This window comes from Scatophagus argus, chromosome 1, assembly GCF_020382885.2.
Source record: "Scatophagus argus isolate fScaArg1 chromosome 1, fScaArg1.pri, whole genome shotgun sequence".
Taxonomy (NCBI): domain Eukaryota; kingdom Metazoa; phylum Chordata; class Actinopteri; family Scatophagidae; genus Scatophagus; species Scatophagus argus.
This window is the reverse complement of record NC_058493.1, coordinates 21,836,329-21,849,906: the sequence shown is the minus strand read 5'-3', so window position 1 is coordinate 21,849,906 and position 13,578 is coordinate 21,836,329. Positions and strand designations below refer to the sequence as shown.

Below are 13,578 nucleotides of genomic sequence, written 5' to 3'. Positions count from 1 at the left end.
CCAAATAAACCATTTAAAAATCATGTCTATCATCTGAAAAATATATTACCACACAGCAGAAAACAGTTGTTTTTCTCTCTCAGCTCATGGAACGAAGACCATATTTCTCTCTGCACTTGTGACACTGCATGTTTGCCACAGTCACCTCATTTGTTGCTCCCCCTTGTGGTTTCTGTTTTTTTGGGTGTTTTGTTTTTTAATTACCGGGTTGAGTTTTAGTTTATATACCCTATATAGACAAAAGTATTGGGACATACCTTGTTATTATTGAATTCAGGTGTGGTATGGTTGTTTGTTTTACAGGCGCCAGGCTCAGCTCCTTCCTTCCAGTCAAGGGAAATCTTAATGTTTCAGCATACCAAGACATTTTGGACAATGCTATGCTCCCAAGGCCCTTTTCTATTCCAGCATGACTTCAACCCAGTGCACAAAGCAAGACCCTGGTGAAAGTCTCTGGTGAACCCGTGACTTATATGCCACCAATGGGAGGCTGATGTTTTTGACTTTTGGTGAAATAGTTCAAAAATTGCCTGATTTCATTTCATTCCTGATTCCCATGAAATTTACAACAGATATTCAAGATCCCTAGAGGATACCTTCTAATGACTTTTTCTGCAGCAACACAGTGAAACTGACTTTGTAATTCTCAACAATATCTCAAAAACAGTTGAGTCAAAATTCCATCACCCATATTGTTTATGACCAAATATCTGCAATGGCATTCCACAATGCGTGCTATCACTCCAAACGACACAATGACCATTTTAAAGATTATCTCTGCTATATCAACATGCAAGCATTACATACGCATACAAAAACATTTTTTTGTTAAGACTTCTGAGACAAAAAATTAGGATTTTGGGGTAATTTAACCTTCTATTCTTTTGTAATATAGGCATGTGCTGTTATTTTGTTTCAGTTACACATGCATGTGTACACCTGCATTCCAGCCATACCACTGTGAGAAGGAGGCTGTACTGCAGCACTGGCACTCCTTCTCTCAGCTTCCTCCTCCTTCTACTCACTGCAGGAACTAACTGAACTTAAGCAAACATGCGCGCGTACACATACACACAGACAGACAGACAATCCAAACTAAATACAAACAGCGTTACTTTGAGTCACGAGAGTTGTGCTGCAGTTCACACCACGTTTTAGCCTCCGGAGCGCAACACCAACACATCAGGGCGTCTCTTAATAAAGAAGTTGCGGCGGTCTCTCACAGTCAGCAGCTGCTACTGTCACTCATTATCATCACGCACGCGTGCGCACACACACACACACACATGACACGGGCAAGCTGGAGCCTGTTCAAACACCCACACATGACCCCAGTATGCATACACACACTCGTCCACTTTCAGACGCGCGCACACACACACAGAAGCACACATGAGTCAAGGAGCATGGGCAGCAGGGTCACCCCAGCACCACGCTTCATAAAGGGCGCCGTTACAAAAGGTTTACTGTTACTCTGATGACTGCCAGGGACACAATAAGACTGAATGTGCTGGCCTGATGATTCTCCATTCCTCTCCATTTTTCACTTGATGACAAGAAGGACAGACTGGCAGGACAGCATGTTATCAGAGGACGCCCCTGAAGGTGAGTTGGCTTATTGCAGGATTAATGTATACTGCATAGTAAAAGCGTAGTGCTGAGAGAGAGCGAGCGAGAGAGAGAGAGAGAGAGAGAGAGAGAGAGATGTGGGAGAATAATTTATGGATTGCTGAATTTTGATGAGCCTGATGCTCTTTAAAAATCATGTCATGTCATGCTTCAAATCCTGTAAGATTCACAGAGAGAGAAGTTCCCTGAAACCAAACTGAAGAGCAGTAGCGTTTAGATTTAGTGCAAAGTCAGGTTGAAAACTGAATAACAGTATGGTGACATACCTTAAGCACTTGATCAAGCTCTCATACAGGACGTGAACTCACCTAACAGAAAGAGACGTTACAGCAAAAATGCTCATTGGTTGCATCATATTGAGATATTGCTTGAGGAAATCAGGAGGTTCTGACAAGTGGGTAGAGATGAAGGAGGAGCAGAGAGGAGAGAAGAAGAGGGGAGTAAATCTGAGGTGGACTGGCAGGAATCAGGCCAAAAGAGGTATAAATGAAATGGCAGTTTCACAGGCCGACTCTTCAAGAAGGATACCGGGTAAAGTGGATCAAAATACAAGGAGCCGAGGAGAGGTTTGGGTGTCACTGAGAGTGGAGAGGAAGAGAAGGGTGAGAGGGATTAGTATAAGAGGAGTGGAGTTGGGGTTTGGTTTGGGGTGACAGATGGGGCTCACCCAGATCCAGGGAGAGGGGGGTGGAGGGGGGCGTGGTGATGAATTGTGAGATTCCTGTGAGTTGGGACAAGCAGGAATATTCGCGCTGCAGCTGTCAATGGCTCAACACCTACGCAGCTCCACTCTCCTTCCCCTCGCATTATACACACACACACTCACGGTCATATTTCATAATTTGCGATAGGCCTGCATGGCTGGTTTTGCATTGAGTCAGTCGTTTTAAAGAAATCTTGTGAGACTAAAGACAGTGATTCATTTTCATGGGCTGTTAAAGATTAACGGAGGCACTGTGATGAGCTCTGGGTAAGAGAGGTGTACAGGCTGTATTTGCATACTGCGTGGCCTGTCTGCATTTTATTATTGTTCTTCAGCTGTGGCTTAATGATTAAGAGAGTGTGGCTCTTCCAGTAGTTCAATGCCTTTACAGTTTCTTAGTAATGAGGGCAGCACAACAGCCTTGGAAGTAAGCAAGTAAACTTTGTTCCTATGGCACCTCTTAAATCCAGTCAGAGCTCAACATGACAACGGTGGAAGAATACAATACAATAACATCCAAATTAACCACAGAAGCTAATAATAATAAAGATAGTTGGGTAAAAAAAAATGTAATGGAGTAGAAGAATGAAGTGCTATAAAACAGAAATGCTCAAGTCAAGTGCACAACTTGAGTAAACGAACTTACTTCTCGCCACTGCACAGATGTAATATCATTTGATCTGTAGCTCTACCATTTGCTTTTTATTAAAAAGATAGGTTCCTCCTTTTTATCTTTTTTTTTTTTTTAAATTGTATCAGTTCAGGTTATGACTAAAGGTTGTGGGGGCGATTCGTAATCGGACAGCTAATGGTGGGAAACAGGCGAGCAAGCGGTCAGCGCGCAGGTTTCATATCTTTTTCGCGACCGCCTCGCTTTCTCACCTGGACGGAAGTGAACATAAAAGGCAGCGCAGGTAAAAGCAGCCTCTCACCTCCTCCTCCTCCCCCTTCCCCTCCACCTCCTCTATCCAGGTACTGCGGCACCACGGCGCTCTACTCTCCAGTCTGCTTTCGGCTGAGGACAAGAGGCATGTCGCTGGATATGTTTCACTCCTGTAAATATGAGACAAGTTGAAATATTCTTCTTCTGTTTCCTCCTAACCAGTAACCTCACGGACTAATGGGGCTGATACTGTTGAGCCTGATTCTCCGGTTCTGGATCAGCAGCGTGGAGGGTAAGCACGACTGTTGCTCGCCTTTAAAAAAAAAATCAAGGGCAGCGCTTTTAAAATGTGTAAACAAAGAGTTAGTCATAAGCAGATCATAAATGCTGTGCTGATTTCCATGACCCGGATAATATGTTTCATTGAGAAAAGTCTTTTATTATTATTTAACTGCACTTATCATCGTTAATTATTAAAAGGGTAATAAATGTATTGAATCTTACATTCTTTTTTTGTTAAGCTACAAAAAAAAAAAAACAACAACAACCAACAACAACAACCTTAACAACCTTGTTTAAACTTCAGGTATCTCCCCCTGGAGAGACTTTAAACTGCTGCAGAATGCTGTGGTCGATGTTGACATGCTGACTCTAACTGTGCCCTGTGTTCATGTGGACTGCAGGATCATGTTCAGCCGGCAGCGCTGTGACTTGTGACGACTGTCTGCAGCTCAGTCCTCACTGTGCCTGGTGCACACAGGAGGTAAGCGTGAACGTATGAAACCAACACATGATGCATTTTAAAATGTAGGAGCAAGATTTTAATGGCATAGTGGAAAGCAATCTCAGTCTTCCATCTGCACAGCACAGCCAGCCCAGTGACTTTCTCCTTCATGTCTCAGAATTTCACAGACTGGTTTTCAGTCAGCGAGAGATGTGACACACTGGATATCTTACTAGAAAAAGGATGTGCCAGGGACCAGCTTGAGTCCCCTGTTTCCGAAGGCCAAATCCTGCAGGATCGCCCACTTGGGAAGGTCGGCAACGTTAACAGCACTCAGATCTCGCCACAGAAAATGGCACTCAGGCTGCGCGTTGGTATGATACACATCGCTTTTCAATCTGGTGATCTGCCTCCTGATTTCCTCATTTGGTTTCCTCATTTTCAGATAGAAATAAGGTGCTGCTGTTGATTTTTTGCACAGGCAGTCAGGTGACTTTCCAGGTCAAGATTCAACGCACAGAGGACTACCCTGTGGACCTGTACTACCTGATGGACCTGTCAGCATCCATGTTTGACGATCTGAAGAAGATCAAAGACTTGGGCTCCTCTCTGTCCAAAGAGATGGCCAGTCTCACTAGTAAATTTCGAATGGGCTTTGGCTCGTTTGTAGAGAAACCCACTCTGCCCTTCATCAAAATCACAGAGGAAGAGCTGGCCAACCCCTGCAGGTATACAGTAAATATGAAAACATGACCAGAGACTTCAACAGCTCTTGTCTGATGTATGTTTGGGGTTTGGAAATTGCAGTACAATGTCAGCAATGTCGTTTGGTATCCGAGAGAATCTTATTTTTCAAACGTTTTGTTTTTGGCTTCTGCTGTGTTTCAGTGGTGCAAATCCAGACTTAACCTGCCTGCCAACTTTTGGATATAAACATGTCTTGTCCCTGACAAGCAGCACTGACAAGTTCAACGAGATAATCGCAATGCAGCGCGTGTCTGCAAATATTGATGTGCCAGAGTGCGGATTTGATGCTGTAATGCAGGCAGCCGTTTGTGGGGTAACATTTGGTTTCTAACATTCCTGAAAGATGTGAGCAAAGATGTAAGATTATGATTCTGAGTTTGGTCGACTTTATTACCTGATTAGTCAGTTGAGTTGTTCCCTGAAGGCTCAAGAAGGAGAATGAACAGTGTGATGTGTCTCCTGATAGGACAAGATAGGCTGGAGGAATGACTCGATGCGTTTGCTGGTGTTTGTCAGTGATGCTGACTCACACTTTGGGATGGACAGTAAGATGGCCGGCATTGTGATTCCCAACGATGGGGAGTGTCACCTGGATGTGAACAACGAGTACTCCATGTCCACAGTGCTGGTACGTCCACAGGGGTTTCCTTTTGCTTTGAATGATAGAATAATAGCTGTATTTAGCAGTAAACGTATTCTATGACCTCAGTTTTACGACTTTTATTTCATGAGTCATTTTAGGTTCAGCTGTGATGAATCATAACTAGTCCAACAGCACATTTACTACTGACATTTGCCCGTTTCTTTCTCAGGAGTATCCAACTCTTGGCCAGCTGATTGATAAGGTGGTGGAGAACAACATCTTTCTGATATTTGCTGTGACAGAACCACAGATACCAAACTATAAGGTGACAGCTTCTTTCCAAAAAATGTAGGATTTCCTTGTTGCTCTTTGTGTGGGCGCAGTGTTTACTGGTGTTAGCATATGCATTCACGGGGCTGCACTCTCACTGAACCTGTTAGAACTAGCCTTCGTTTCTTCCCCGCTTTTTTTATTTGTACTTTTCTTGGCTGAATGAGCCAATGAGCCAAGCCTGCTCTCATTTGTGTCTTGACTTTGCTGTCTATCTGTTTTTCGACTTTTGTTTTTCTCACAGAACTATGCAAACCTCATACCTGGCGCAACGGTTGGAGTCTTGGCGGAAGATTCGCGAAACATCCTGGAACTGATCGTAACAGCATACAAAGTAAACAGTGTTGGTGATCCGAATGTGCGGGCGGATTCTGCGTAATAAGGAATAAGACAGAAAACACCTGCCACTTTAAAGACAGTGAAACGTTGACAAATTTGATTTAATTAAGTTGTTTGGCGCTAAAATGTTTTAGGCTTGAGCCAGAGTTTTAACCGTGATCATAAAGCATGAATGAATGAACTCTGTCATGACCAGCAAACGGTATCTCTGCCTTCCCTGCTTTTCCTCTTTCATTCTATCTTCCATCATGTTTTTTACCCTCTACCACCCGGTGCTTTGCATCAGCATGTTTGACAGCAAGTCTCTGCTTGTCTCAGCTGTTTGATGTCCTCGCCCCTCTGACTCTGGCTTGCTCTTTCTTCCCCTCTCTCTCTCTCTCTCTCTCTCTCTCTCTCTCTCTCTCTCACTATCTTTCGTTGTCTATCTTCCTCTTTGGACTTAGTGTCCTTTTGCAAATCCCTCCTGGCGGCAGCGAGTGGTGGCGAGTCCTCTAATTACTTCATCAGTTATGTCGCTGACACCCACTTTTAGTCTCTGCCACTTTAACCACACCGGAGAGATGAGCCCTTGTTATCGCTCGTTAAGAAGTAGATTGTTGGAGATGTGGCTGCTAAGGGAGGTAAAAAACAAACAGAAGCGTATTTAGCGATAGGCGGCAGATGATTGGTATTTATACTTACCTGCAATTTTGGATTAATGTTTGTTGCTTGATGATTAGATATTTCAGCCTCCCGGCTTTAAATCCCCTGCAACTTATTTACCGAATAACAGTTGAGTATTTTGTTTCTGTTTTACCTTCTTTACTTCAATCCGTCTTCAATTGTATCCCATAAACATCCCCCTGTTTTCTCCTCCTTAGCAACACTGAAGGCACAGCACAATTACAGGCCTACAGGAAACACACAATTAACCCTGTGTTAGCACCCAGACAGTCCGTCACAGAGTTCATTAGTCAGTCAAACACAGTCTTCCCTCCAGCTGAGGTTTGCTGTCACTCTTTCCTCAGGTGCTTTTATACAGGCCAGCACACCTGGGATGATGAGTCACACAAAAAGACTAAATTGGAGGTTTCAAACAGTCTCAGCATGCAAACAGGTCAGCTCAGGGTGAAAGTGTAATTCCACCTTAAAGCCCTGGAAATCCCTCTTCATGGTGATAGAAGTCAGTATGTTGATTTGACAAATGCGTGTTTGTGATGTTTGCTGTTTCAGAGAGGGAATCCTTTGTTCAGTTCTAGGTTTGTGTTGCGCTGATATATTTTTGTACTGTTTCCAGGAACTGCGTTCAGAGATCGAACTGGAGGTCCTTGGAGACACAGAAGAGCTCCAGATGTCCTTTACAGCCATTTGCCCGAATGGGACCGTCCTCCCTGATCTAAAGCGCTGCTCCAACATAAAACCTGGAGAGACGGTCAGTAGTTTTCCTCTAAATCCCATCGTCTCTGTGTTTATGCTTTACAAGCTAGTAGCAAACTAAGACCATTAAGACTGTAGAAAGACAGGAACAGTAAAATAATTGCACATGCCAAAAAAACGCAAAAAAAACATGGAGTAGTAAGCTAAAAAATAAAATGAAATGAAAATGAGAGAATGAATGAAACCACTCCTACAAAGTGGAAAACAATGAAGGCACTCTGAGCAATGGCTAAAAAGGTAAGTTTGAAAGATATGTTCAAAGATATCAGCTTTTCTCTGCTGCAAAACTGCTGCACAAAAGGTTTTGTCCTGCACTTACAATAAACTAAAATTTTAATGACAGAGAACTCCAAGGTTCACACATGAAAGGCATTTCAGAGAACTCTAATGAAAGACCATGTGCTGAATTATGCACTCGGAAGAGAATTTTTAATTTAATCCAAAGTCCTACAGGCAGCAGATAAAAAGACTTTAAAATAATACTGAATGTGTAGTTTGCATCTGGTCCTAATGTGGCAGAGTGCTGAATCTATTCTGCCAGATTAATGACTTGTTTTGGTGGTCTGGATAGGCCTCCATTAGAATAGTAAAGCCTGCAGGTGAGTATTCCTCAGACATAGAACTGGCCACGCTTGGTTAAACCCTGTGTTTTTCACGATCACCACATAATGTAGGCCTTCAAATTCACTTTTAAGTCAAAGGTGACGGCAGTCTTGCCTGTTGGCCAGTCTCAGCCTGAGCACCTGGGATAAATAGTTCAACGTTGGCCTTTTTGAGGCGTAAAAGAGCATCAGTTTGTCCTGTGTGATCAGGAGATGTCGTCATATGAAGTTGTATGTTCTCCCTCTCTCGCTCAGAGCAGTCAGACGTCACAGAATGAATCTGAAACTATTCTAATAGTCTGTCAATTAATTGCTTTAGTCATTTATACCAAGTGTTTTGTTCCAGCGTCTCAAATGTGATGATTTGCTGTTTGCCATCGTCTTATATGATAATAAACTGAAAACCTCTGAGGTTTCAGCCATTGGTTGTATGAAAGAAGCAATACTGCAGGCCTTTCTAAACACTTTTTTGATATGCTGCAGAAAAAACAAGTGATAAAGAAAATAATCGATAACGAATATATTCACTAGTTGTACTAGTAGTTGATGTTTTTGTTGGTTTGGATTTTTGTGAGGTAAAATGATTAAATTGGTGATATTCTCTATGTTTCTTAAGCACAACAAAACCTTGCAAAACCCCATGCAAAGACAAAAACCAATAACGCATTAGTGTATATCTCCAAAGTTTCTGACTTTCCCATCTTATTACAAAAACCCCCCATACTTCAGCCTTACTTCAAACCTCATACTTCATACTTTTTAAAATAATCTCTTAAAACAGCTGGGTGTATTTTAAAGTGTATTTTCAGATGCAGATTAATACACACGTGGTGCAGAGTGAATATTTAAGGTAGCAGGATGGTGTATGTGGGATTGATTGAAAATCAAGACTTCTGGAACACAATGAAGCCGTATTGCTCAGAGGAATAACATGTCTCAGGTTTGGTCTTCCTGCTCCTCAGGTAGTGTTCAACGTGACTGTGGCGCTCCCAGGATGCCTGTCAGGAGTTCAGCACTTCTCCCTCAAGCCGGTGGGTTTACAGGACAGTTTGGACGTCGAGCTGGAGTCTCTTTGCTCGTGTGACTGCCAGCGGCCTCCCGAAGCAAACAGCAGCCGGTGCGCCGAGGGCCAAGGGGCTTTCCAGTGTGGCGTGTGCGTGTGTCAGCCGGGCTACCTGGGAGCACAGTGCGAATGCAACGAGGAAAGCGTTTTGTTGAGTAACTGCCTCGCAAACAATGAGTCCGAGGTCTGCAGCGGTCAGGGCCAGTGCTACTGCGGCCAGTGCGTGTGCCATTCATCCAGCTTTGGGCGCATCTACGGGCCCCATTGCGAGTGTGACAATTACTCCTGTGCTCGCTTCCGTGGGGAGCTCTGCGGAGGTGAGTGACTGGCACCTGAACGTCGCAATTTAGTCGTGTGTTTTCGAGTCACTCGCTTTAGCGACTTTGTGTTTGCAGGCCACGGGGTGTGTGACTGCGGGGAGTGTCGCTGCGAGAGCGGCTGGACGGGGGAGTACTGCAACTGCAGCGCCGGCACCGAGGCGTGCGTGTCGGGGGACGGAGAACTCTGCAGTGGCCGGGGGAGGTGTGAGTGTGGCCACTGTGTCTGCTCGGTGCCTGGAGCGTCGGGGGACAAGTGTGAGAAGTGTCCAACGTGTGGAGACGCCTGTAGCTCCGCAAGGTGAGAGCACATTAATGCCATCAGCTGTTGACTGAGGGTGCAACATAGTTTTTTTTTTATTTAATTTGTCCTATTTAGATACAATATGTCGCCTCCTTATGCCGCATGATCTGCCTGTTCTTTTGAGTACAGGCAGATCAGGTTCTGGTCGTGTTTTTCACATGTGTCTACACCTTCCATATGACATCAAAGGACACCTAATGTCCCCAACACCGCACCACAGAAAGAGATTTCCTTTCTTCATTGTAAAGCAGCTGTCAGGACTAGTGCCATATGATACCACTGTTACAGGAGAGACGGGCCATAGGGAGCCTTGGGAAAACTGTGATAAGTGACCAGCACTGTGATTTCTTTGTACTCCCTTTGTCAGTGACTGAAGCCTTATTGAACTGTAGCTTCCCAAGAGGTACTGTATCGCCTCTAAGGAAAACCTGACCTTTTGCTTTTCCACTTGTTTTAACACCAGGGCTTGTGTAGAGTGCCATCTGGAAGATCAGGACGGTGCAGAGTTGTGTGATAACAAGTGCAGCATCCCTAAAATTTTTATCAACACAACAGCAGGTAAAGGCTTAATATCTGTCAAACAAAAGCTTCAACAGTTTTATCAATTTTTAATTAGAGTTTGTTGAGAAAAAACATGATAAGAGCAAATCTTCAAGATTATTATTATTATTATTATTGATTTGTTAAAATTAATACTGTACAAGAACATGTCAAAACTTTCAGTTTTAAAGTTGATGTTGTTTATTTTTGGAAAGGTTTAATGAACTGAAAAGGTAAATAATTTGTTCAGCCATTAAAAATGGATGCATTCAAGGCATTCAAATTAAAGGACGATATCGGGGATTTTGATTGTTTAAGCCTGTCAGTACTGTGTGAGAATCTACTTTCTGATACCTGAAACTCACTTCATATAGTCCATCTGTCGCAGGGAATGTTTTTTTTTTTCAGATTTGTTGTTCTGATGACATACCTACTGAGGTTTGCATGATTCACATGTTTGAATGCCAAACCTGGATGTCAGGGTTTGTTGGCAGAGATTAACGTAGGGGAATTATCCAGACAGTCCTTGTCATGATTTAACTAATCATCTTTCTGAAGAAACACCTACCCGCAGGACCTCTTGGCAGGTTCCAAGTCTCCACAAGTTGATTTTCATATCACACTGGCATGAGATGAAATCAGTGGACATCTCGAAGGAAGTTACTTATATTATTTGAGAAGCGGTCAGCAGCAAAGGTTTTTAGCGAACCAAGCCGTACAGAATAAGTGATAAAATAAGCCACTGATATTATGAATTAGGAAACCTCTGTTCCCTGCATAGTAAAAAAAAAAGATAATTTTTACAGCACGTGCACCGTATAAACGTATCATAACTCCATATACCCGTTTGCATGACCTTCTACCTGTGCTGTGAGTGCTTGTTTGTCCTCTTCTCAACCTCTCTAGTGGTTTTGATGGTGGTATCAACATCGGGCCATGCTAAGTTTCCCCATGGGTCAGAGACTTAGAGGAATGCTGACCTGCATCGACTCGGGTGTCTTTGTAGCCTGCACCCCCCGTCTCTAACACAACACCCTCCATGTCCATTCAGGCAGCACCGGACAATGGGGAACATATTATTTACCTTGTCGTACAGGCAGAGCTATTGTAGTGCATGTGAACAGGCAAAGGACCTTGTCTTCCTTTATAGGAGAGATTATTTTAAACCTGCTATAAATGTGCAAGCTGAGAGGTATATCTGATTATCACAGAGGTTTTTCAGGCTTCAGATGTGAAATACAATGGCGTGGTCCGCACACACACATGCATACACCCCTGATTGTAGTCTTTGATATGGAAATCACACTGACAGCACAACAGAAGCGAGTATATCCTTTTACATTCTCAGCACAATCCCGAAATGGAAGATGAGATACGACGGATTCATGCCTCCCTTTTTGGACATGTATGTTCTCATTTCCTCTCAGATTATGGCAAGGGCTCTTCTATGCCATGCAAGGTAATGATGGAGAATGAGTGCTGGATATCTTTTAACGTGGCAGGAGGTGACACGGGGACCACTGCCTACAATCTAGAGATGTACGGTAAGTTTTAGAACAGAAAACAGATACAACAGAAAATGGAGTTCCTAGCGTGGGTCTCATCTCAGCCTCTCTCTCCTTTGCTAGGTTGTCCGGAGCCTCCAAACATCCCCATGATTATTCTGGGGGTCTCCCTTTCCATCGTGTGCATCGGCCTGATCCTGCTGGGTGTGTGGAAGGTGCTGGTGTCGGCCCACGACCGTAAGGAGGTGGCAAAGTTTGAGGCTGAGAGGTCAAAGGCAAAATGGCAGTCGGTAAGACCTTAAAGTGGGTTAATGGATACGGTTGGCAATATTCTCTATATAAAAACACAATGAATTGATCCCACTAACAAGTATTGCCTGATACAGCTTACTTTATAGAGAACAAAATGTGATATAATAACAACAAAATAAACGGGGAATAGAGGAGAAAACAATTAGTCGAGATTAGTGGTTTAAAAAGTCTTAAGTCATTCGCATTCTTTCACGCTTCTGTGGTGCTGTGAAATATGGGTTTAAAATGTTCAAATATCTTTCAATTTAAAGCTTCAAGATATTTCATACGAGTTTCCATGTCGTATTAAAATGAGGTTTTTTTTCTCCTTAAAGTACATCAGATCTTCTCCAAATGTAAATGAGTAAATGAGTTAATTGAACCATCAAGACACAGATGAATGGCTGGGACAGTAGTTTTATTCAAATATGTGATGTATTTTTCAATGTCCTAAAAACTATTAAAGGCACATCAACGAGCCATATCGTTGCACAGGGCGACATGCTCCTTTATCACGATCAACATGGACTCTGTGGTCATTATGAGTTGATTTGACTCAATTCATCCTGCTGCACCAAGTCTACAACAAGAAGAAAGTAAAAGTAGTTTGAGTAACATTAGATAAAAACAAAAGTGACCTGCTTGATTTAGGAACGTGTTAGCCTAACTTATTAGGTAACTTATTTTTAATTATTTCTGGCTCAGTCAAAACAAATGGGCTTGGGACTGAAAGGATAAACTAACACAACTTTGTCTTTTCATATGGAATATCTTAGCCTTAATGTTCTGGTGAGAGTATCTTAATGGTCGATTGTTTCATCTCATCAGTCCAAGGTGAATGAAACAGCTTCACGTGTTTGTGTTTTTTCTTTGTCTCTCTTCAGGGGACCAACCCTCTGTTCCGAAGCTCGACATCCACGTTCAAAAATATAACTTATAAGAGCAGAGAGAGAGAAAAGAGTATTACACTGAGTCACTACTGATGATGAACTGGAGACGATGCAAACCAACGTCTGAGTGCACTTAAGTGTGTGTGTGTGTGTGTGTGTGTGTGTGTGTGTGTGTGTGAGAGAGAGAAAGAGTAAGAGATGGAGGGAGAAAACTTTGTCCTACAATTTGTTTTTGTACAGATCTCTGTGCTAATTCGGCCATGTTGAGACACAGTGACGCTGTGAACAGACGAACACTACGTGATGAACTTCCTGCTGTTAAAGTGCACTGATGATGTACTGTTAAATACTGCACTTTCCTGTCGCACGATCCTACAAATGTTAACATGTTGTTGTCTCCTGTAACATGCAGTTTGGAGAGGAGGCGTCTACACTACGAGTGCTCTACTACTGAAAAGAAATCCTTGTTTTATTCTAATGAATGTAAATATACAAGTGGACAATTGTGTTTTTTTTAAATATTGTGTTTGTTGTTTTATTGTGAAGCAAGGCTGAGCCTTTAAGAATAGGTTTTTTAGTGGCGTGGCACATAAATAAAGTTGAATTCTGACTTATTGTGAAACCTTTAATGTTAAATCTTAATTGTTTGTTGTACACAGTTCTCAAATACCTTCAAAGATATAAATTAGACTGATCGGATTTGAGCCAAAGA

General features: G+C 42.8%; 1 protein-coding gene across 1 annotated transcript; it reads left to right on the top strand.

Moving 5' to 3' along the window:
• Positions 1–1,403: 1,403 nt before the first annotated feature.
• On the top strand, positions 1,404–13,476 carry itgb6 (integrin, beta 6). Its single transcript, XM_046391390.1, has 16 exons — positions 1,404–1,605; positions 3,438–3,507; positions 3,899–3,978; positions 4,118–4,313; positions 4,421–4,667; positions 4,828–4,999; positions 5,153–5,314; positions 5,499–5,594; positions 5,844–5,933; positions 7,215–7,349; positions 8,919–9,336; positions 9,415–9,637; positions 10,104–10,198; positions 11,608–11,724; positions 11,809–11,975; positions 12,861–13,476. The coding sequence occupies exons 2-16, from the start codon at positions 3,453–3,455 to the stop codon at positions 12,957–12,959; spliced, it is 2,352 nt and encodes a 783-aa protein (XP_046247346.1). The 5' UTR covers positions 1,404–1,605; positions 3,438–3,452; the 3' UTR covers positions 12,960–13,476.
• The last annotated feature ends 102 nt before the right edge of the window (positions 13,477–13,578 follow it).